Genomic DNA, 22,942 nt, shown 5'->3' with positions numbered 1-22,942 from the left:
TTAAATTTTTAAATTTTTAAAAAACATAATAATGACTATGTTTACCCTTCATAATCAGGATGGGAGAAATATGTATCTCATTTCTCCTTTTACTAGAGTTATCGAAATAAGTTTGATATATTAATACTTTTCAACGGGTTAGTCTTTGACAGCCGAATAATGCAGACCATCTTTAATAAAGTGAAATAGCTCAGAGCTTAACGCAAGAGAACATAACACGTAAATCGTGCTATCGAATCTCACGCACATATCTGGAAACACTACAACAGCGCAGTGCCGAAGACGCTTGTAAGGTTTTCTTATGACAGTTGCAATTTCAAATTTCAAATTAAAAGCGAAATTTTTCAATGACATATTTCAAAGGCATTTAATTACTGCTAAATGCACTGCTGATCGCCTTCAATTCGCCGGCGATTATAAGGCGATTAGAAGGCATCCCAAATAGCCAGCTCGTACTTTATAGCTGATTTAGCGCTGTTTAACGAAAAATCGTTCCGATGTCGTACTTTGTGGCTGATTGAGAGATAGACGGTACTTTGCGGAACTATGGAGCTTTTTAACAGGCACATGGTACTATTTGGAACTTTGCGGCTGATTAGCACTATGTGTAGGGTTCATGGTGGAACTTGAAGGCTTGTTAAGAAAGCGTACCGAACTTGGTGGAACTTTATAGCTTTTTAATGCATGACATCGGTTCAAGGTGGTTCTTGTCAAAGTGTCAAAGACGGACGCCGGCAATAATCTCATTGCTGCTGCACAAGTTAGATTTGTTAATTGAAGAATGAATATTGAGTGAAGTGATTGTGAATTATCAGTAAATTGTGTGAAATTTTATGTAATTCATCAATACAAAAGATTTAAAAATATACCCTACCAGCATTAAACGGCTTTGAAGGCATTCAGAAGGCATTTAAGGCCTTAGTCGCCTTAGAAGGCGAATAAAGATTTCAACCGAAACTTTTACGGCTGAAACGGGATCTCTTGGAAATCTTTCAACTTTTTGATTCAACGGGAACAGATAACTTGCCGCCATCTTAGCTTGTTTATATACTGGTTTTGCACCCTCACTAATGTAACTGCCAACTAGAGTAGTGACAACGCTTTTAGTTCCGTACAGAGAAAGCGTGTGTTCAAATCCTAATTTTTATTATCTTTTTTCTGTGTTTATTTCTTTTTAAATTAATATTTTCTTGCTATAATTAGAACAAATCAAATTTATGTGAAGCGAAATTTTAAAAACACCTTTTTAAAAAACATAATAATGACTATGTTTACCCTTCATAATCAGGATGGGAGAAAAATGTATCTCATTTCTCCTTTTACTAGAGTTATCGAAATAAGTTTGATATATTAATACCTTTCAACGGGTTGGTCTTTAACAACCGAATAATGCAGACCATATTTAATAGAGTGAAATAGCTCAGAGCTTAACGCAAGAGAACATAACATGTAAATCGTGCTATCGAATCTCACGCACATATCTGGGAACACTACAACAGCGCAGTGCCGAAGACGCTTGTAAGGTTTTCTTATGACAGTTGCAATTTCAAATTTCAAATTAAAAGCGAAATTTTTCAATGACATATTTCAAAGGCATTTAATTACTGCTAAATGCACTGCTGATCGCCTTCAATTCGCCGGCGATTATAAGGCGATTAGAAGGCATCCCAAATAGCCAGCTCGTACTTTATAGCTGATTTAGCGCTGTTTAACGAAAAATCGTTCCGATGTCGTACTTTCCCAAGTAGCACAATCCTGTTAAGAAACCGTTAAAAGTATGCCTAATAGTATTACATTTAGCTTTCCATACAGCAGTAATTCCAGGGCTTAAAACACTGCGTAACGCTATTCTGGCTTCGTCAATGTTTCGTTAAATTTTAAAATTTAGCCGGTATTTTTAACGAAAAATATTAAACTTAACGAATAAATCGACAGGGATGGCTGTATTGCTCTTTCTCTTTTACATGAATTTTCTAGATATTCGTTAAGTTACAACAAGTGTTATTATTTCATGGAATAAATGCATAAATGCAACACACATACTTTTATTCGACATTCAATCATTTTGCCACGGCATATTATCACTTTGTCACATAAGTTTCTTTCATTCCATGGGTATCTTCCATTATATCAGCATGGAGGTCTGCTGCAGCCGTAGACGGAAAGCATGATATCCAAACGCTATCCGAATCGAAAATGCTGCGAAATATAAAACTTATGTAGCTCATGTGAAGAGATTTGTAACATCGATACACTGACCTGTTGTAAAAGCTTGATGATACACAAATTAGACAATATCTGATAGAAATTGTTGCAGACGCTTGGTTTTGTTGTCATCTACACATAATACACACGAAGCTTGACGAACTTTTTGACATAAGAAATGGAGGCGCCATGTACGTGACGATGTACAGTATGTCTCAAAAATTATCTTCATCAAGAGTATATTATTTTGCACAAAAAATATTTTTTTCATTAAGAATTCCTTAGCAAATATGATCTCATTAGCAAATATGGCATACCCTTCATCAAACTCATTGCACATGATATTTAAAAGTATGAAATATATATTTTTTATTTTCAAATTACTTTTTTTATCATCACCAATTAAAGTGAAAGAAAAAAGTAAAACATATTTCACGTACCGTTAAACAAACAAATATTTGTTGTGAAAATAAATACGCATTATTATATAGAAATAAGAATAGAAAATGATCTATCCTAATATTGAAACAATGAAACTGGTGTAGATAAAATTTGAAAAACACTGTGTGTTATAATGACCCGAATCGAAAAAAGAGGGTAACGGAATACGTCGTTATGCTGTAACGCTGACAAATGTCATATTCTCTTAAGAAACTCTATTTGATTTTTAAAGGCTTTAAAAAACTGTTAATAATCAAATAAAGTTTCTTAAGGCTACTTGGGTTGTGGCTGATTGAGAGATAGACGGTACTTTGCGGAACTATGGAGCTTTTTAACAGGCACATGGTACTATTTGGAACTTTGCGGCTGATTAGCACTATGTGTAGGGTTCATGGTGGAACTTGAAGGCTTGTTAAGAAAGCGTACCGAACTTGGTGGAACTTTATAGCTTTTTAATGCATGACATCGGTACAAGGTGGTTCTTGTCAAAGTGTCAAAGACGGACGCCGGCAATAATCTCATTGCTGCTGCACAAGTTAGATTTGTTAATTGAAGAATGAATATTGAGTGAAGTGATTGTGAATTATCAGTAAATTGTGTGAAATTTTATGTAATTCATCAATACAAAAGATATAAAAATATACACATGTGTTTAAACGAAACAAATCTTGTTGTTTATTTCATCGATGACGCTTGCTTGAAAATAAGACACAAAGAAAAATAATCCCTGGCATCGTGGCATAAGGAAGCTGCTTAGGCGCTGTTTGAAAGACCCACATAGAACTTTGATGCTGTTTATCTACTGCAAAAGGCGAATTAGAGCAGCGATCTTTAGCGAGCCAAAATGAGCTGCTTAAGCAATTCTGGCTATTTGGGATTTAACGGAAATTTGCGGGTAGGGTACACATGTGTTTAAACGAAACAAATCTTGTTGTTTATTTCATCGATGACGCTTGCTTGAAAATAAAACACAAAGAAAAATAATCCCTGGCATCGTGGCATAAGGAAGCTGCTTAGGCGCTGTTTGAAAGACCCACATAGAACTTTGATGCTGTTTATCTACTGCAAAAGGCGAATTAGAGCAGCGATCTTTAGCGTGCCAAAATGAGCTGCTTAAGCAATTGTGGCTATTTGGGGTGGTACAGTGGCAACTCGAACGACTTAATAACATGCCCATCATGGGCTCAAGCCCCGAATTGACCGACCCCCCATAGGTAGGGCTGACTATCCTGCTATGGTAGCAATAAGTCACTGAAAGCCAAGCCCACTTCACCAGTGGGTACAGGCAGGCCTTGACCGGCAGCGGCTGTTGTGCCAAAAAGAAGAAGAAGGAACAAGAGAGCGCATTCTCTCTGTTGTAGCGCTCCATCCGCCATTTTTAATTATCAGCCCAAAACAACGGACTTCGGATCCGATCTTGGGCCGGACCCCCACCGTGTGTTTCTACCTACCCCTCGCCTGGAAATTTCATTCTCTTTGTCTGTCGGGTAAGCTTTAACCGCCGACAGCGAAATGCAAATTCAAATTTAAATGATTTTCTTTGACGAGCAATTCTCGGAATCCATTCAACTGACATTTTCTACTTATTATGAGCATTAAATTTTAACAGATAAAAAGTGCCAGGCAAACAAACGTGCATCAGCGCGATAAGTAACAAATGAGGTTAGAAATCCTTGAAACAGCATCCCAAGCGCCACAGATTAAGCTTAAACGAATGAAAAATCAAATATCTGTGATTTTCGGTAGGATAAATGGAAAATCGGTAGTTTTAGCACCGACAAACCGACGTGACACTGGCGTTACAAAAGTGTCTCACACGAAAGTAATATACTTTACCAGTGAGGCGATCACTTCTGTCAAAGTAAGCTCTGTTCACTGCTGCTTCGATGTAAACAACTTTTCTAAATACAAATTGCGAAGGAAGTGTGAGGCAAGATTTTGTGAGAATTATTGGACAAAACACCAAGGAAAATCATTTTTTTAGTTTCCAAATCAATACAAATGATGTGAGAAGCACATAAAACAATACGCATTGGAATTTGCGAAGAAAAACAAAAGGGGATTTAGCAGTTTCTTCTCTGTGTCAGTGTAGTAAGCGAATCATTATAGAGATGGCGCTAGTGTTTAACGTATTTTCATTTGAAAAAAGGAGACAACTTTTGAACCTCATTTTGTTCGAAGTGTCACGTCGGTTTGTCGGTGGTTTTAGGGCGGTCATCTGTGAATCGGTAGGCATATAAAAAATCGGTAGGAATACAGATAAATAGGTATTTCTGGTCACTCTGGCTCCAGCAGACAAGACCACAGACGTATGGAAATGATCTGTCTATTTTGTTTTGAATTGCACGGTGACCACACTGGACCATAAGTTTGTCTGGTGTAGCACAATTATTCTTTGGTAGAACAGCTTTGTTGCATAATGTAACGAGAAGTGTGTACAAATTAAAGTTAACTTTTTTTTTTACTTTGGACTGCATACAGCATTTATATTGAACCAAATCAAATGACACAACTTGCAAATGCCGCTAGCGAACATGATTAGCAAAAGGTTTGATAGAAGGCGAACTTTCGAATGCATCGATTTGACACCTCATCTACACGACAGTGCGAGAATCACGTTTGCAAAAATCATTTTTTGGTAAAAGCGATTGACGCGCTATCTAGCAGACACTGTCGTGTGAAAGACATTTTTTTTGTGGAAATTTGCATATAAACTTCATATAAAAAAATGAAAAAATCTTATCTAACTTTCTCCGTGCTGTTTTGTGGGCGACTTTCACAAACAGCTGTCGTGTAGAAATAGTGAAAACCCATGTCTGTTTAATAATGTGCATTTCATTTCTTATTGCAGCATGTCTGCTCGTAGTTGGAAGGATCCACTTCGAATCAGCAAATTTTAAATCGTTTTTACCCGATAAACCTTTTTTCCTCTATTATTTTATATGCAATTTTCAAGTGTTAAAATTAATAGCAAACACACACACACACAAAAGTTACTAATAAAATGTTCTATTTTCAACTGAAAGTGAGTCCCACACATGGAATGTTTTGTGCAAACGACTGGCGCTCTTTGTTTCTCAATGTTTGCGTTCTTGCTGTCAGTGCAGTTTTTCTCAATAAACATTCAATTACGATGCCGTTATCACTCTCTGGTGCCGTCTCTCGCATCGGGGTAAGAAAATATACAAAACAGCAAAATTTGCTTCGGCTCAATATTTCTCTCATCCGCCTCAACTGTACTGAGCTAGTTGAGATGACTTTTACAATACGAAAAGGAAAAAAAAGTTCCCTGGAGAAGCACGGTCAAATTCATGCTCACGGAATATCATCTTTGCTGTGCTTCAGTGTGTGTGTGTAGAGTGAGAGTGAGTTTATGGCTGTACCGCGGCTGAGCAAATACGAACCAGAATCCGCTCAGTGAGAAGATTCTCCTTTGACAGCAGGCCCAATTTTCAAAACGTAGGAAAGCATCATCAGCGAAAAAGTGACGAGAGTTCGCGTTCCGACCTTATCCGCACCTGCCGATTCTGTACCAGTCCAATGATAATTGTGTGTGCCGTAGGAACATTTGTGTGTGGTACTGAATCACCGTCGCAATAGAATCGTCACCGTAGGTAGTGTTCGCAAATGAGGAAAATTGGGTTTATTTCGGTGTATGCGAGGCGGGTTGTGTGTGCAAGGCAGAATCGTAGCGGAGACCTGCCCGATGTAGCTACACCCACTAGGATAGTAATTCGGTTCGTGCGGTAATGGGCGCTTCCCCTTCTCGTGTCGCCTGTTTTTGCTATTTGCCTATCAATTTTGGTGGCAAGTGAAGAAGATATGCTCCACACGAAACCTCCGCTGCGCTGCGTGTGATTGTCAATTGCGCGCAAGGTGTAAAAACGAAATTTTACACCCTTTTTGCAGCATTGTTCCACTATGGGTTGGGTGTGCAGTGTCTACTTCCTGTCCGTGTTTAATTAGCTGCTCATGAAACTGTGTAGCTATGCACATTCCAGTGCCAACCCTGATTTGATGGTACATATCAGTGCGCTGAATGCGGGAAAGGTTCAATGTCATGCATACGGGGCATGTATTTTAGAACGCTGTTGACAAATGTTGGCGAGAGAAATTGAAGAGAAGTGTCGTCCATATCCAATGCATGAAGTTGGTGCGAGCTCAATATACTCTTGATGTTGGGTGCGATGATGCTGCTGTTTGAGAATTAATCGAACTGGGTTCGTGCCGAACACAGGTGTAGACCCTTGTTCGTTGAACATAATTCCCTAATTTTGATCGTACGGATTTGTGAGCAGTAGTGGTGAGCAGCAGCCCGTATCCTTTGCATCGAAAGGATTGGTTTACATTACTTTTTGTGTACCTATTCGCAGTGGAACACGAACAGCATCATAATGGAAAGTGCATAAACAAAATATATTCGATGGTGGTCTGAAATATGAAGAGACAAATAAAAAACCGCAGCCTAAATGTGCTTTTTCCACCACATGAAGCCAGGTTGTGGTTTTAAGCTGTAGACCACAATTTCATGTCAAAACGGAAGCAATCTATTGGTTTGGGGGGCACCGTTAGCCAGAGATCTTTCTCTCCGGGACAGGATGTGTAAACTAATCCCATCCTTCACATCCCATCCCAGGGGCTTCTCTGAGTCATATTGGTTTGGTATGTTCACAGCGAACGACACACAATTTAGCTGGATTGTGGGATGCGCCCTTGTTTGTGTTAGTCGCCTGCTTATATTTACACAATCCCTGGGGACGTCCTTTTATTGTGTGTTGTGTACTTAATTGTCGACCGCACAGAGCCTTCCTAGCTCAGTCGTTCTCTTTCCTGCTATTCCCAGCCGCCACGCTCTCATTGCAGTAGCCTTCGCTTGAATGGTGCATTTAAAATTACGACCCGTATTTGCTCTGCGATTTTCACTGCCGACTCTTGCTGTGTTTTCCTCACTCTCCAAATCTCTCTCATTCTCTGACGCGGCTCCCCTGCTTTAGCGCAAGCCAGCGCACAAGAAATCGTCAAGGATTTTCGCGAGTGTGGGATGGGACACGGGATGATTCGCTTACGTCTGGCAAAAATGCAAAGCACATCGTCCCTACATCTTGCCTCCTAACGCGATTGGGTGTGGAAGAACGTCGTGCATGGCTTGCCTACTACTAGGGCCCAGGCTCGTTCGTGTAGCTCACAAGCGTGTCACATCCGACGAGCAATGCTACATTACTAACCATTTGTTCTCCTCTCAACAGGATTTGATGGTGTTGTGAGCTGCACAATTTACATTTGCCGAAACCAGTTCAACGTTTTGAAGTGACTCTGGTTAAGTAGAAATCAGCTGTTCATCTGATTCTAAATCTGTCCGTGCGTACGGCGGTGAGGGCGGTTGCGTTTCGTTTGCATTCCAAAACGACTGAAAACCGGGATCATATTGCATTGTGCTGTTGAGTGGAACGCGCGGCATGAATTTGAGCAGCTCCGGTGGAGGCGGTACCGGCACCTCAGCGAACACTTCTGGCAGCAGCGGCGGTAGCGGAGGCTCCTACTCGGCCGTCGGAGGCGGCAGTGTTGGTGCCGGAGGTAGCAGTGCAAACGGTGCCAACGTTAGTGCGGCAACAGGTAGTGGAGGGTACGGTAGCGGCAGTGGAGGTTCGGGCAGCGAGATGCCTGCGGAAATTATTCGCCCAAAGGTTGTGACGGTGAAGCACCCGGAATCGAACAAACCGAAACCGACCACCAAGAAAGGAAAAGCGATACAAGCCGATGTGGACGTCATCAAAGAATTCCAGCGCTGCAAGGAGGAGAATATTCAGCGGCTGGATTTGAGCAAATCCTCCATCACGGTCATACCGGCCTCGGTTAAAGACTGCACGAGCTTGGTCGAGTTCTATCTGTACGGAAACAAGATCTCCTCGCTGCCCCCGGAGATTGGATGTCTGGCGAATCTGAAAACGTTGGCGCTGAACGAGAATTCCCTTACGTCGCTACCTGACTCGCTGCAAAATTTAAAGCAACTCAAGGTGCTCGATTTGCGGCATAATAAGCTGTCGGATATACCGGATGTGATTTACAAGCTGCACACCTTAACTACACTCTATCTGCGCTTTAACCGAATCCGTGTCGTAGGAGACAATCTGAAGAATCTAAGCAGCTTGACGATGCTGAGCTTGAGAGAGAACAAGATTCACGAGCTACCAGCAGCAATCGGTCATCTAGTGAATCTGACGACATTGGACCTTTCGCACAATCACCTGAAGCATCTGCCCGAAGCGATTGGCAATTGCGTTAACCTAACTGCACTGGATCTGCAGCATAACGATCTACTGGACATACCGGAATCGATAGGTAATTTGTCGAACCTGATGCGACTCGGGTTGCGCTACAACCAGCTGACGTCAATTCCAGTGTCACTGAAAAACTGCACGCATATGGACGAGTTCAACGTGGAGGGGAACGGTATCAGCCAGCTGCCGGATGGGTTGCTAGCGAGCTTAAGCAACTTGACCACGATCACTCTATCGCGGAATGCGTTCCATAGCTATCCATCTGGCGGCCCAGCCCAGTTTACGAACGTGACAAGCATCAATCTGGAGCACAATCAGATCGACAAGATACAGTATGGAATATTTTCCCGTGCCAAAGGACTAACTAAGCTGAACATGAAGGAGAACGCGCTGACTTCGCTACCGCTCGACATCGGTACCTGGACCCAGATGGTGGAGCTAAACTTCGGTACCAACTCGCTGACGAAGCTTCCGGACGACATACACTGCCTGCAAAACCTGGAGATTCTCATTCTATCGAACAACCTGCTGAAGCGAATACCAAACACGATAGGCAATCTGAAGAAGTTGCGCGTGCTCGATCTCGAAGAAAATCGACTAGAGTCGCTGCCGTCGGAGATCGGGCTGTTGCACGATTTGCAGAAGTTGATACTGCAGTCGAATCAGCTGAGCGCACTACCACGTACAATCGGTCATCTGACAAACCTGACGTACCTGTCGGTCGGGGAAAACAATCTGCAGTTCCTGCCGGAGGAGATCGGCACGCTGGAGAACCTGGAATCGCTCTATATTAACGATAATCCATCGCTAATTAAGCTACCGTACGAGCTGGCCCTGTGCCAGAATCTTGCGATTATGAGCATCGAAAACTGTCCGCTGTCGGCTCTTCCACCAGAGGTAGTCAGTGGGGGTCCAAGTCTCGTCATACAGTACCTCAAGCTTCATTCGCCATACCGACAAATGTGATTTGCTAGCAAAACGATCGCTCTTTGCCGCGAGCATTGCGTGTGTAGTGCTTTCCATGCGTATAGATTGTGGATCGCGCCGTGCCCTTCGTTATCCTTTTCGGCCTAGCCGTCGATATTGTGTTTAATGTTGTGAAACCACCCCCCTCCCAAACCAAAACCACGCCACGGATGGAAATCACATTTAAAATAGCATACAAAATAAACGAAATGCACATACGAGAAAAAAAAAACACACACAGACACAAACACAAAAGAAATTCAATCAATGTGATTAAAATAAAGCTTTAATGTTATTGCTTATTAAATAAAAAACAAACAAAAAAGGAATACACAAAGCATACGACAGCGTGGACGTCAAATTAGCGCTCAGTGCAGAATGTAACGGCAAATGCGGTATTTATGAACTCTATTCATCAAAACGAACCGCGACCGATAAACAAAACAAAATACTTCGTTATTGTTTCATAAACTGTTAACTGAAATTGTGTGTGCGAATGGAAATGCTCTCGATCGGTCTCCTTTAGTGTTGTGTTTTACATGTTTTACGGCGTGCACGAAGGACTAGTTGTCTTTTCCCTTACTGGAAACAGTGAAAACAAGAAGAAATGTGACAATAGTGGCAAAAGCTGACGCGAAATGAACGACAGTATTCATTGGATGGAATTTTTAAATTGCGATACACCTACATTTGAAGTGATAGTTTGCTGGAGAACCACATATTATTGTACTTGCACGAGACTTTCGATTGGGATATGATGGAATTGCTACAAGTAGTTACAATTTCGGTAAGTAGATTTACTTCTGTTTTGAAAACTAAATGTAAAACATGTGGCAACTCAAACTATATTTCATCTGTGATTGGGAAACGATACTTTTTGAACTAGAGTTTCGGACAAATGTACTACAGTTATCAGACTTTAAGTTTTTGAAAAATAAAACAGTTTTATTCGAATGAAAACAAATAAAGATCATATGCGAATAGAGGGGATGCGTTTGAAAGTAGAATTATAAACAGCATGCTGGAGATTTTTGAAACCCGGTCACCTACTTTTTATTAACTTGTGAAACGTTACTTGTAACAACAGGTATTAGCTGTTTCGAACTCAATTTTCTATAGAAACTACAATTGATTGTATCAATTTCCCACTAAAATGCACTTCTATATGCTCAATTTATTTGAGACCGTTGTGGGCAGCACGTTTCGATTAAATGGAAGGGACTTGAACGGATGAAAAGTAACACTGGTATATGCCAAATCGCTGGACGATGGCGCTCACGAGCGATGATGCAGTTATTGCTGAAAGTTAGTTCTTCTTCCGTTGAACTACCACCGGACCGAGGTTGTCGCCACATTCCTTGTTATGGGCACCATGTGATCCATCGCAGTACGGCCACTGGAAATGGGATTAAAGAAGCAAAAAGATATCAGTTATCTGTCTGTCAGATAGAAAATGCATGTTTTGCTACATTTGCACAAGATGTTGTGATGGTGGGTTCAAAAACTTACGTTGTTCGATTTCCAGCATCGACAGAAGGCTGCTTTTTCGGCAATATCCTCAATATCGATCATGTCTACAACCTTTGCTTCCTCCAATCGAATCTTGTTGTTTGCCTTTTGCGAGGGTTTCGGACGGGCTTCGGGGCAGAAGGCCAAATATGACATGTACACGACTCCAGCCACGGCCGCTGTCGGTGGAACGAGCGACAGCCAATCCTTAACTGCAATCAACGGAAACATACAAAATGTCGCATTATATTTCCGCCGTTAACATTGGAGCTACAATTGTGCGCTGAAAGTATTGTTTTACTAAGAAGCAAAATCTAGGCAAGCAGACACATCCAGTCAAACACAAATGCTGCCGCGCGTCTTTTCGTGGGTATTATCTGTATGTGTGACTGACTGCAAACAAATCTTACATAACGAGCAGGATTTCATGTTAGCTTAGAAGCCCACAGTTCTCGTTTTCTAATCTAGCCGATAACAATGTGCTGGCATGTTTTAAAAAATGGTGCCTTCTCAGCGGGTGAAGGACCCCGTTTTACTCTCGTGTCGCGATTGTCTTCGTTCCACTCGCCTTTCTCTCTTTCAACGCTACATCCATCGGAGGCAATAAGATACGCATGAACGGTCTAATAACCGTGTTCGTGTGGCAACATTGGATCATGATGCCGTGAATCAGTTGCAGGGAGGTTAAAATAGGCCGTGTGCAAGTATATTACCTAAAATAGTACTTACATCCTAGTCGGAACCATCCTCCGAAAGTGTCCGGTATTGGCAAACCGGACAAATAGTTGGGAACGGTTGTTTTCACCAGTCCGGAAAGCAGCTGCATGATGGGTACAAATGGCTTTTGCACAACACTTTAACGTCCAAGCAAACTGTGTTTCTCCTGTGTACACGCTGATGTGTATGGGAATTGAAACAGCAAGTGAACGACTGCGAGCAAACTAGATCTACTCTCCAATTGTACGTGCTCTGTTGTTTCGCTACACAACGATCAGCAACGACAAATGCAGTGAGGGAAGTTTGTTAAACGCCGGAAGGCCAGATGTCGAGTTTTCACACGAGTGACGAAAGACGGTGCACTAGTTAAGCACCTAAATATTTCAACAATCCGTCAGCCCAACGGAAGTGTACCGAATTTTGCTTTCCGTGCAAATGATTTGCAAAACTAACTCCACTGACACCGCACTTTGTGGGAAGGAAAAGTTAGGAATGGTCCGAGTCTGATTCTTTCTCGCTTTTTCTTTTCTTTTTCTCGTTCATACTAATGCCATCTTTCCTGCATACCGCTACAGTCGACGGGTCGGCATACAGTGTTATCATTGCTCTCGTTCACTCTCACGCAATATAGAACGAGAAAAAGAGCATAGCTATAGAGCGCAGAATATATCGTTTAGCTGTCAAGCAGTGAGAGCAAAACGTGGAGCTACACTATACGTACGTCACACGAAGCGTAAACTCAAAAAGTTTACGCTAGATTTGTATGGGAGAGCGTAAACTTCCTGTCAAAAGATTATAGGGTTGTATGGCTGAAATTCCTTTCTTCTTCTTAATAGAGTTGGTAGGGTGAGGCCTCCTATACCATCCGTTTTGTTCAGAGGTACAGTCAGAGGTTTGACTACCAGTTTTTGGAGGGGAAATCATCCATTCTCCTTTGATGCTGAAATCCAGTTTACGCCAAAGTTTACGCTTCGTGTGACGTCCGTATTAGGGCTTCGGCATAGCTGCTTGCGTTTGCACAGTTTTGACATTAATGACAGCTCTGGTTTGCTGTGTGGTTAAATTTGAAAAACTTATTTTGCCGCATTGTATCGGCTAAATTTGGTTTATAAAAATAGCGATTTGATTAAAAAAATAGCGAAATTCAAAGCCATTTTTTTGTATTTACAGAAAAACGATATTAATTTCTTGCGTTAAACTAATTATAAAGCGTACATAAATTGTTTCAAGACAGCGATCGCAAATTTTGCCTAATTTTGTACAGTAATTGCCATACAGCTTCAAAAGTATCCAACTTAACCCCAGTAATTGTTTTGTTGAAGGTTGTCAATATTTTATACTTTTGTCGATACCAGCTTTATTGCATTATAAGCATGAAATCTCGTGGTACAGTCATCAAATCGAAACGAGCTTAACAACATGCCGTGGGTTCAGACCTCAATGAATTTATAAAAAGTGCAAAAAAAAGTGGTAACTTGATGCTCATCGCTGACACTCAATGAAAGTGCGTCGTGACATGCCGAACACGACATGCGAATGCTTGTGTCCAACGCGATACTCTGACTGACCAGCAGAGCTTAATGCCGGCACAAGCATAATCATAATTTTTTTCTGGATGTGAACAGTGCTGCCAAATGCCACTTTTTCAGTCACCAACACTCGTGACTGAAACGAAGCTCAAATCAGATCACGTACACTAGTGAGATGTGCAGTACAGAGATTGATCATAGTAAAAAAATCTTGACATAGTGACTGACCAAGCGTTGGTCGCCAAAATGTCACGAAGCATGCATTGATCACACATTGTTTCAGTCAGATTTTTTTACATTGACAGTTACATTTTGCATCACTGCTTCGCCAACCCCTGCTGTAGGAGGCGATAATAAAAGCTTGATAGAATACTTGAATAGCTTTATAGATAGATAATCGTCGAAAAACGCCTTCGAAGATGGACTGCAGAGAGATCGCGTATCTTCAATATCTGCGAAAGTCAATATTCGCGTAAGTTTTCACAATTTTCTGCTAAAGTTAAGGATGAGTATCACTCTCATTCGGGTTCGTGAATCGGATTGAATCATCAAAGCGAACCAATGGACATGAACCTAAAGTTTTGAATATCCATGAATTTTAAAAAGTTCATGATCATGGGAAAATTTATGTAATTTGAATGGTGAAGATAGTTTCACGGAAGAGCCATAATTATCAAAATCAGCGATCTTCAAAGTGCAACTCGCGAGCCGCATACGGCTCTTTGATATCGATATGGTGGATCTTAATGGTTCATATATTTCATAGAACTTTCACACATTTTTATTCTTGGTTTAACAATGTGGCTTTTCACGTGAAACTATACGAACATTATTGTAGAATTTGGCTCTTTCGGTCGTAAAGTTTGCCGACCACTGCTCTAAATAAATGTATATTTTAAATTTTCTAAATTATAAATAAACTATCAATTAATCTCAATCAATCAATTTCAAATATTTTTTTGTTGTGCTTAAAATAATAGATTTTTTTTGTTTCATTTCAGACTTCTTGATTGAGTTCCCCGAGTTTCTACCTAATTATAATACAAAAAATCAATACCCAGGAAATATATCTTTCGAATGGATAATTTACACATACAACTTGCAAAAGGAACCGTGATTTAAAAAACATATTATGTGTATGTGCGATATTAAAAAAAACTTTTACTAGTGTCTAACAACTTGAATGATTTATTTGATGTTTTATTACATTTGATGATTTCTTTTTGAAAGCGGATTATTATCATCAATCTATGAGAAGATGTGAAAATCATGAAGCTAAGATGCTATAGATTTTATTCGGCATAACTATCAAAGTAATTCCTACAGTGACAGGGTCGATATTGTTTATTATGTTTTATTCGTTAAAAACGGTTTTATAATCCCATAGAACGGACAGTTCGGTTATTTGGTAAATTTTCTTTGTTCGGTATAGTATTTGCGAAAAAAAGAGTGGTTGGCAAGAAATGATTTTATGAATGTTATTTTAAACAAATAGTTTGATAAGCGATAATGTATCATTTCTTGTAATTGTAACATTATTCATGGCAATATGAGGATTCCGGATGACAGATTACTGCAACGAATTTAAAGTTTTTGAACGTTAATGTGAATGAATAGTAGAAACGTTAAACGAAGGAACAAAAACATAAATATGTGTTTGAATGGTGCGTACGCTAAAAGTAACGTTTGTATAACTTGTATGAGTTTGGGAGAGTGCACGAGACTCATTGATTTGACTATGCGCTTTTAAAAGCAAATTGTGACCATTTCAAACTTTTGTTTGCGAATATCCTTTGGATCGTCATTTTAATCTAGTCATTAAAAAACAATAAATTTGATTATTTTAGTTGCACAGTGTGGTGTGACCTGAGGCTAAATAGTAAAGATTAAGTGTAAACGGAAAAAACTAAGATAAAAATATCTATGACAAAAAAATGAAACATTTAAAAGAAGTTAGCAAACACAAACACAGTTTAAGCAGCTCAAACAGTTTAACAATCTGGTACCCAGAAATCAGTTAAAACAACGTAGAGTGGAATGCGTAAATGGCCTAAATAATTAAATGTAGCGATGAAAAACTAATACTAAAGAAGCTAATTGAACAGTAGAAAACACGACACAAAAAAGAAAACATGCGCTAACACGATAAAAATAAAATAACGTGTACATTGTAAGGATTGTGTGCAAATGAAGCGAAACTTCCTTACACAATTAAAATGTAAAACATGACGTAAAAATATCAGTTTAAATGTTACAAAAATGCGACGATGCACGCAAGACAACAACACAGGTTGATCTCTTACTATCGTTGAGATTTATAAAAATTACGCGTAAATCATTCATACGTCGGACTGCTATGGTAATGTCACAAACAAATAGATCCGCTGTATCGTGTTATATATAGCGTGTGTTCGTCAAAGATCGAATTTAACAGAAAAAAATAAAGGAATTGACATTTTTAAGTACGATACATCATAAAAAGCATGAATGTCATTCCAATTGGCACAAAAAAAACTGGGAAATGTTAGGGAAAAGTGTTTTGAAAAGTTCTCCTTGCTGCACAACACACACTATTATATGAATACGTACACACTGTTGTTCCCTTGCTCAACTTCCGTGTTTCATAATCATACTCAGTTGAAAGCTTATTCTACAAGTGCCATATGTATTGTTTACGTGTGAGCAAGCGGAATGAATTTTGACGTTACAGATGATTTCAATCCATATTTTAATTGATTTCAAATACTATACACTGCATTTGCGTATTTACATGTATGTTTTTACCACATACGATGTCCAAAAAAGTCTTTGGAGCATAGCATGGCATTATAGGGATTTTCGGGGGCTCTGGTAATTGTGGGACATTTTCTTTTGGGTCTTTCTTCTGGAAAGTGAACATAATACGACGGGTCTTGTTAATCCAGTGCATGAGAAATTCCAAGCGAATTCCAAATGTGCCTGTCCCAAAAGGGTACGGTAAAGTCCATTTACCAAAAGAAAAGGTCAACAAACAGTCCAAAATTTATCAGAATCCCTGAAAATTCCTTAATATGGTGGACATGTTTGTACTGCAAGGTGGAAGAAAGGAAAAAAAAACAATATGTGGATGTTGGAATAGCCCGTACACCATCTTTTATTAGTAACATTAACGTGGAATGTGTACGGAAGTAACATAATATAACAAAAAAGAAACTAACCTAGAAGTGTAGCACATAAGATTAACACAGACACACTAAATGTATAAAATATGCTGAGAGCAACGGATTATATTTAAATTTATATGTAATGCGAACCACGAGTACGCATGATCATGATATAATATGATTTGATATAGAAATATCAGCATGTGTTTTACCTGCCCAAGCGAGGGCCGGGGAATCTAGAACAGGAGCCAGTAAAAGAGCGAAAGTAGATGAAAATACGAAAATACGCACACAGACAAAACACAAAGGCATTCTGATTCAAAGTAGTAGCAAATACTAAGCCAGGAGATGGTTGAAAATAGCATTTGAATTGTGAGAGACAGTATCGCTAATCAATGCGAGGCAGCAGCAGCTCGGTCGCATGTATAAAAAAAAGCAAATGTAGTAGTGATCCTCGGATCCCCGCGGAACCCCCCACGACATGTCAAACATGTGTCATATATAGTACATATATTTAGCATTCGTGAAAAGTATAATTATAAAATCACTACAAACACAGGGCTTCTCTAGTGACAGGGTTGTGAATCAGCCCGTAAGTGGTAGGAAACGCAGAAGAAACCGACTACAACTTTAGTTCATATGAATAGCTATGAAATATATCTGGCAAACGAATATTAGAGTATGATACCAAATTAAAGCAAAAACAACATAACAAAAGTACAGCGAAAAAATGGTTGCAAATTTGAATGTTAAGAACAAGCAAGTAAGAGAAGCAAGACAAAGTTAATATCGACAGTCTTGTTTTCAACCGCGGTGTTAGATTTCATAGCATAATATGGCGAAGTTAACGAGAAACAACATTTGTTATCCTTTTCTATTTTTCTTCTTCTTATTCTTCTTTATGATTTGAAAATGTGAGCTGCTATTTGATTGAAATGTTGGTAGACCCAGACGAAGAGCAAGTATTGTAGGGGTTATCAGGTGTTCACATAATTTTGGGACACTTGCGTGACTTTTTCTTATAATAAGTGAACTTTTTTGCAGGCTTATGGGACATTCTTATTGGATTGAGTTTTCAAATAAACGTATCACATAAAATTCAATCTTAAGTATATGAGTCATATAAGTCACTAATTGTCCCAAAATGAAGAAGTCCCTGGAGAAAAACTCAAATGTCAAATTGATTTCGTTGCTTTTATAAGATTTTTTTTTATTGTACGCATTGTTAGACTTGAGAGAAAAGATTTTGACTATCACCTGAATATTTCCGTTGCTGTAGTTCCTGAGTGCCAAAACGTTCGAATGAATGATTGAATGTGCGGAACGCAGTTGAAAGATAACAGTAAGAACTTGATACATTTGTAGAACTTGGGACAATCGTTTATGAGGGATATGAATCGCCGACACGAATGGATGTTAATTTATTTGTCGAAACTAACAACTTCATTCACTATTTAAGTCATTGGACAAACTGACTAACATAAGAAGGAAATAAGTGTGTGAGGAAGGTCCGATTAAGGAAGAGAAGGAGCATTCAAAACGAAAGCTAAACAACAACCGACAACATATTTTTTAACAGAGTAAACGACTACGTATTTAAAGATCTAGTTTGATGATTCTTTAGCAAGCTGTTGAATAATTTTCCAATACAACTTCCAACGTTTTTATTGGATAAAATCGGATGGCTCGTTACGCGAACCACTCAAGTTCTAGAAAAAAAAACTGACAAACAAGGAAGACAAGGACAAAATTTCATAAATAAATGTTTATACATGTATAAAAACTGTGTTCTCGTGAGCTTACATTACGGGAATCAAAATTGAGAAAATGGGTTTAAATCTATTCGTCCTTTGTTTTTAGCCTCGTATTGAATTAAAAGATGAAAAAAAAAAATACAATGTTCGTAATGAATGGCCACAAAAATACAGGTAGTGATATTGCTGCACGACATGGCCCGATCAACAATAATTCGTTAGGCTGCTCAGTCCCTAGAATTCATATATCATCCAATATCCCAGAAGTACCGATCCTGATGCAGCCAACGAACTTGCTGTGTTCCTCTGCGCTTCGTGTCGAACACCTTCTTAGTAGCAACCTTTTCGCCATCGTTAGTGTTGTGGCTGCGAGTTGTACTCCCCTGGCTCATGACCGGTGTCGTACCATGATGCTAGGAAGGCGGCTAATTAGGTGTAATTGTGTAATGAGAGCGTATTGATTAGGATTGGAATACGGAGAGCCGTGCAGGGCTTGGGAGATGGACAGATCGGTCTCTCTTGATTCGGGCTTGGTTGCGAGCGGACGTGTATCGTGATAGATAATTTTATTTGTTAATATATAACTTTTAATTATATTAATTGTGTTCGCGTCATATTAGCAAACTCGAACACAACAGTTAGGATGTTTTCATCAAGCTCCATGGTCGAACACACCTCCAAAGATGGTCCGAAGGATGCGTCGCTCGAACACGCCCATAGCGTTTGCATCCTCCATTCAGATGGTTCAAGACTCGTGTATATATAGCACCACCAGGCGAATCAATCAGCTATACAGGTTTTCCCCGATACACGCCATACTCGATATTTCTTGATTTGACAGTTCTTTGCGCTAGTTGTACTGATTAGACACATCAAATTTCAAATGCAAAATTATTTCCTTTTGTGTCGAATTTCGAAAACCATTACCAGTAGCTAACAGGTTGGCTGATAAGTCCCCGGTCTAACAAAGAAAAACACATTTTTTTGTCAAAATTCGTTTTTATTATTCAACATAGTTCCCTTCAAGAGCGATACAACGATTATAACGACCTTCCAATTTTTTTATACCATTTTGGTAGTACTCCTTCGGTTTTGCCTCAAAATAGGCCTCAGTTTCGGCGACCACCTCTTCATTGCAGCCAAATTTTTTCCCTGCGAGCATCCTTTTCAGGTCTGAGAACAAGAAAAAGTCGCTGGGGGCCAGATCTGGAGAATACGGTGGGTGGGGAAGCAATTCGAAGCCCAATTCATGATTTTTTGCCATCGTTCTCAATGACTTGTGGCACGATGCGTTGTCTTGGTGGAACAACACTTTTTTCTTCTTCATATTCACAATAACAAAAGTTGCTTGACAAAACACGCTCTGTCTCACAAACTAATTGACATACAGACGTCAAATTTTGACACGAATCATTTGAAGGTTGGTACTACAGCAATTATCCGCAGTACGCGATACTCGATATAGGGTAACTGTACCAGTTTTCGGCACGCTAGTGCAGCAGTTTCACAAAAACTGCTCACAAATAAACATTTTTTATTATTTTTCATGAAACTGATGTTATTCTGGTTGATAAACTATCATAGTAGGATAACTGTACCAGTTTTCGGCAGTGTACCTATTTTCGGCAGGGTTGCTAAAAACGTGAAATTCTGCATAAAAGCGGTAAAAATTTTCACAAAACACAATTTTGTAGTGAAAGTGTACTTATTTGATATTCACATACGAAGTTTCACACCATTTCATTACGTATTTTCTAAAATATCAAATAAATTGTGCTTTTTTTCGGCAGCTTTGCTGTCAGTCAATCGTTCGGAAGGTTTTGTGATTAAGAGAATCAGAACAGTAAAACAATGAGAAAGTGGTGTATAATAAAGATTGTATGCTTATTTAATTTATTCTAACAGTTTCAGAATTTTAAAATCACGATAAACAGGTTATTTTTCACTTTAAATGCTGCCGAAAATAGGTACACAGTAAATGTTCATTTTTGACAGCTCAATGTTGTGGGCTCCTGCCGAAACTCGGAACAATACCACACCGGGGATTTGGCTGAATATTCCTTTTAAACTTGATCAGAACACTACAATACGTATGTCGACACATAATATGACCGTTTTTGTACCAAATATCATCAATTTTAGGACAAACAATGCACTAACTTAAGAGAAAAATAAATATTTGTAAGCCAGTTCGCACCGTACGCTATAACCATCAAACTGTCAATTTTCTTCAATGGCTGCTCTGTTTAAACGTCGCATCAAAATGGCTGTCAAAACGGGCCAAAATAAGCATCATTAAATTAATAATTAAAGTGCTTTGTAACACCAATCTTAGGAAAGTAAGAATGTTAAATTGCTTTAAACATTTTTTTTGTGCATATTTACATTGATAAAAACATTTTCTAACCCGTATTCGCGCTGCCGAAAATAGGAACACAACCTGCCAAAAATAGGAGCAAAATCAATGTTTGCATTTTCACGAATATTTATAAAAAAGGGCTTTGAAACGGCAAATAAAAAATAGTGTAACATACTATGATAGTTTATCAACCAGAATAACATCATTTTCATGAAAAATAATAAAAAATGTTTAAGTGTGAGCAATTTTTGTGAAACTGCTGCACTAGCCTGCCGAAAACTGGTACAGTTACCCTACTAAGGATATTCAAAACATGGTACCGGCAATAAAGCGTTTTCTGAAGCGTTTGGCAGCTGTCAGTTGTTATGTCGCGCTTCGTGTTATGCTGTGTGGAGTCTGGCGGTTATAACTCGCCTATGCAATGATATTGTAATAATTTAGCAATCGTGTAATTATCAAATGTATTACGGACGTCACACGAGGCGTAAACTCAAAAAGTTTACGCTTGATTTGTATGGGAGAGCGTAAACTTCCTGTCAAAAGATTATAGGGTTGTATGGCTGAAATTCAGTTTACGCCAAAGTTTACGCTTCATGTGACGTCCGTATATATGTAGATCATAGTAGCCTTTGACCGCATGACGGAATAGTTAGTTGTAATAAAACAGTCAGTAAGAACATACGTCTTTAGGTTATGGGCGACAAGCACAAAGAAGTGGCGGTTCGCGGAATACCGCAGTTTTCCGGAACAGGCGAGAACAGCTGGAAGTTTCGGGTCGAAGTGTTTTTGAAAGCGTCGAAGGTATGGGACGCAGTGATAAAGGGTGTTCCATCAGTGGTCAGTGAAGTGGCCAAGTTCGAGGAAATGGACGCCAAGGCATTGTCTCTACTGGTGAGCTTCATTTCTGATGAATACTTGGGATGTATTCGAGAAAAATCCACTACGAAGGAAATATGGGAAGCACTAGAGAATACATTCGCCAAGAAATCCTCGGGAAAGCAAATGGTCTTAAGGAACCGGATCGCTCGTCTGAAGTTGAAGGAAGGGACATCGTTGCGCGCCCATCTTCAATAATTTGAGGTTCTAATACGGCAGCTTCGAGTGGCCGGATCAAAACTTGAAGAAAGTGACGTCTGCTCGGTTTTGAGTTTAACGCTTCCGGAGTCCTACGATCCCCTGATGACGGCATTAGAAAACCTTCCTGAATCACAATTAACGTATGAGTTAATGAAGACCCGGTTGCTAGGCGACGAATGCAAGCGCTTGGATAGAATCGAAAATTCTGAGGAGAAGCCTATTGCATTCGCTGAAAAAAATCGAAATGGGAACGGTTTTGAAAAATCCAGTGGGAAATGTCACAACTATGGAAAGAAAGGGCATATGAAAAAGGACTGCCGAATTAAAACGAAAGCCAACGTTGCCAGTGAATACAAGTTGTGTTTTTTGTATCTTGGATCTATAACAATAGCTTTTATTAATATTAAATAATATTGTATACACGGACCATACGATACGTCCTTTGCCTTAGCCGGTCGGGAGAGAAGAGAACGATCTCTTTATCCCGAAGCGCGTCGATCGTGCTTTCACGCACACGGTCGCCTAACATCGGGCGCATGACGAACTCTGTCAAGGCTTGTACAGGGTGGCTCCCAACATCCCTCCTCTTCAATTTCTTTGGTACGACCGCATCCACTGTGGCGATATTCGAGCCCGCGTAGAACGACGTAGGGGCTGCACCGGTGAAGGCGATGATACACTGTCAGCTGTAGCGAAATCTGGAGAACTTAGAACATCCGTATTATTTGAAGATAACAAAAGGGACGGAGACGATTCAGACATAAAAGGTGACAGTGACGGGGATGACGATGAAGACAACGGAGACGACGTCGAAGACGACGGCGAAGACGAATACGACGGTGATGAAGACGATGACGATGACGATGGCACAGAAATCACAGGAGGTAACACCGCCGAGGTAAAGCTGTCACTAACAGTGGTTCGACATTCATCCAATAAAATGTCCAAAGCCATCGAAGTTTCT

At 39.7% G+C, this 22,942-nt stretch overlaps 2 protein-coding genes across 12 annotated transcripts; one reads left to right on the top strand and one right to left on the bottom strand.

The window, feature by feature from the left end:
- Positions 1-5,341: 5,341 nt before the first annotated feature.
- Positions 5,342-16,267, top strand: LOC121588031 (leucine-rich repeat protein soc-2 homolog). 11 transcript variants are annotated; one of them, XM_041905526.1, is made up of 3 exons: positions 5,342-5,818; positions 7,893-10,677; positions 14,647-16,267. In XM_041905526.1, the coding sequence occupies exon 2, from the start codon at positions 8,103-8,105 to the stop codon at positions 9,888-9,890; it is 1,788 nt and encodes a 595-aa protein (XP_041761460.1). In that variant the 5' UTR covers positions 5,342-5,818; positions 7,893-8,102; the 3' UTR covers positions 9,891-10,677; positions 14,647-16,267. The 11 variants fall into 11 exon arrangements, with proteins under 11 accessions (XP_041761460.1, XP_041761462.1, XP_041761458.1 ...); XM_041905528.1 differs by lacking the exon at positions 5,342-5,818 and adding an exon at positions 5,838-6,011; XM_041905524.1 differs by lacking the exon at positions 5,342-5,818 and adding an exon at positions 6,040-6,256.
- On the bottom strand, positions 10,815-12,666 carry LOC121588033 (CDGSH iron-sulfur domain-containing protein 2 homolog). The gene is made up of 3 exons (XM_041905532.1): positions 12,129-12,666; positions 11,400-11,611; positions 10,815-11,286 (listed from the first exon to the last, which is right to left on the bottom strand). Exons 1-3 carry the CDS (start codon positions 12,223-12,225, stop codon positions 11,197-11,199), a joined length of 399 nt encoding a protein of 132 aa, XP_041761466.1. The 5' UTR covers positions 12,226-12,666; the 3' UTR covers positions 10,815-11,196.
- Positions 16,268-22,942: the final 6,675 nt, after the last annotated feature.

The sequence above is a fragment of the Anopheles merus genome, chromosome 2R (genome assembly GCF_017562075.2).
Source record: "Anopheles merus strain MAF chromosome 2R, AmerM5.1, whole genome shotgun sequence".
NCBI classification, from domain to species: domain Eukaryota; kingdom Metazoa; phylum Arthropoda; class Insecta; order Diptera; family Culicidae; genus Anopheles; species Anopheles merus.
The sequence above is the reverse complement of the archived record's forward strand: the minus strand, read 5'-3'. Positions and strand labels throughout refer to the sequence as shown.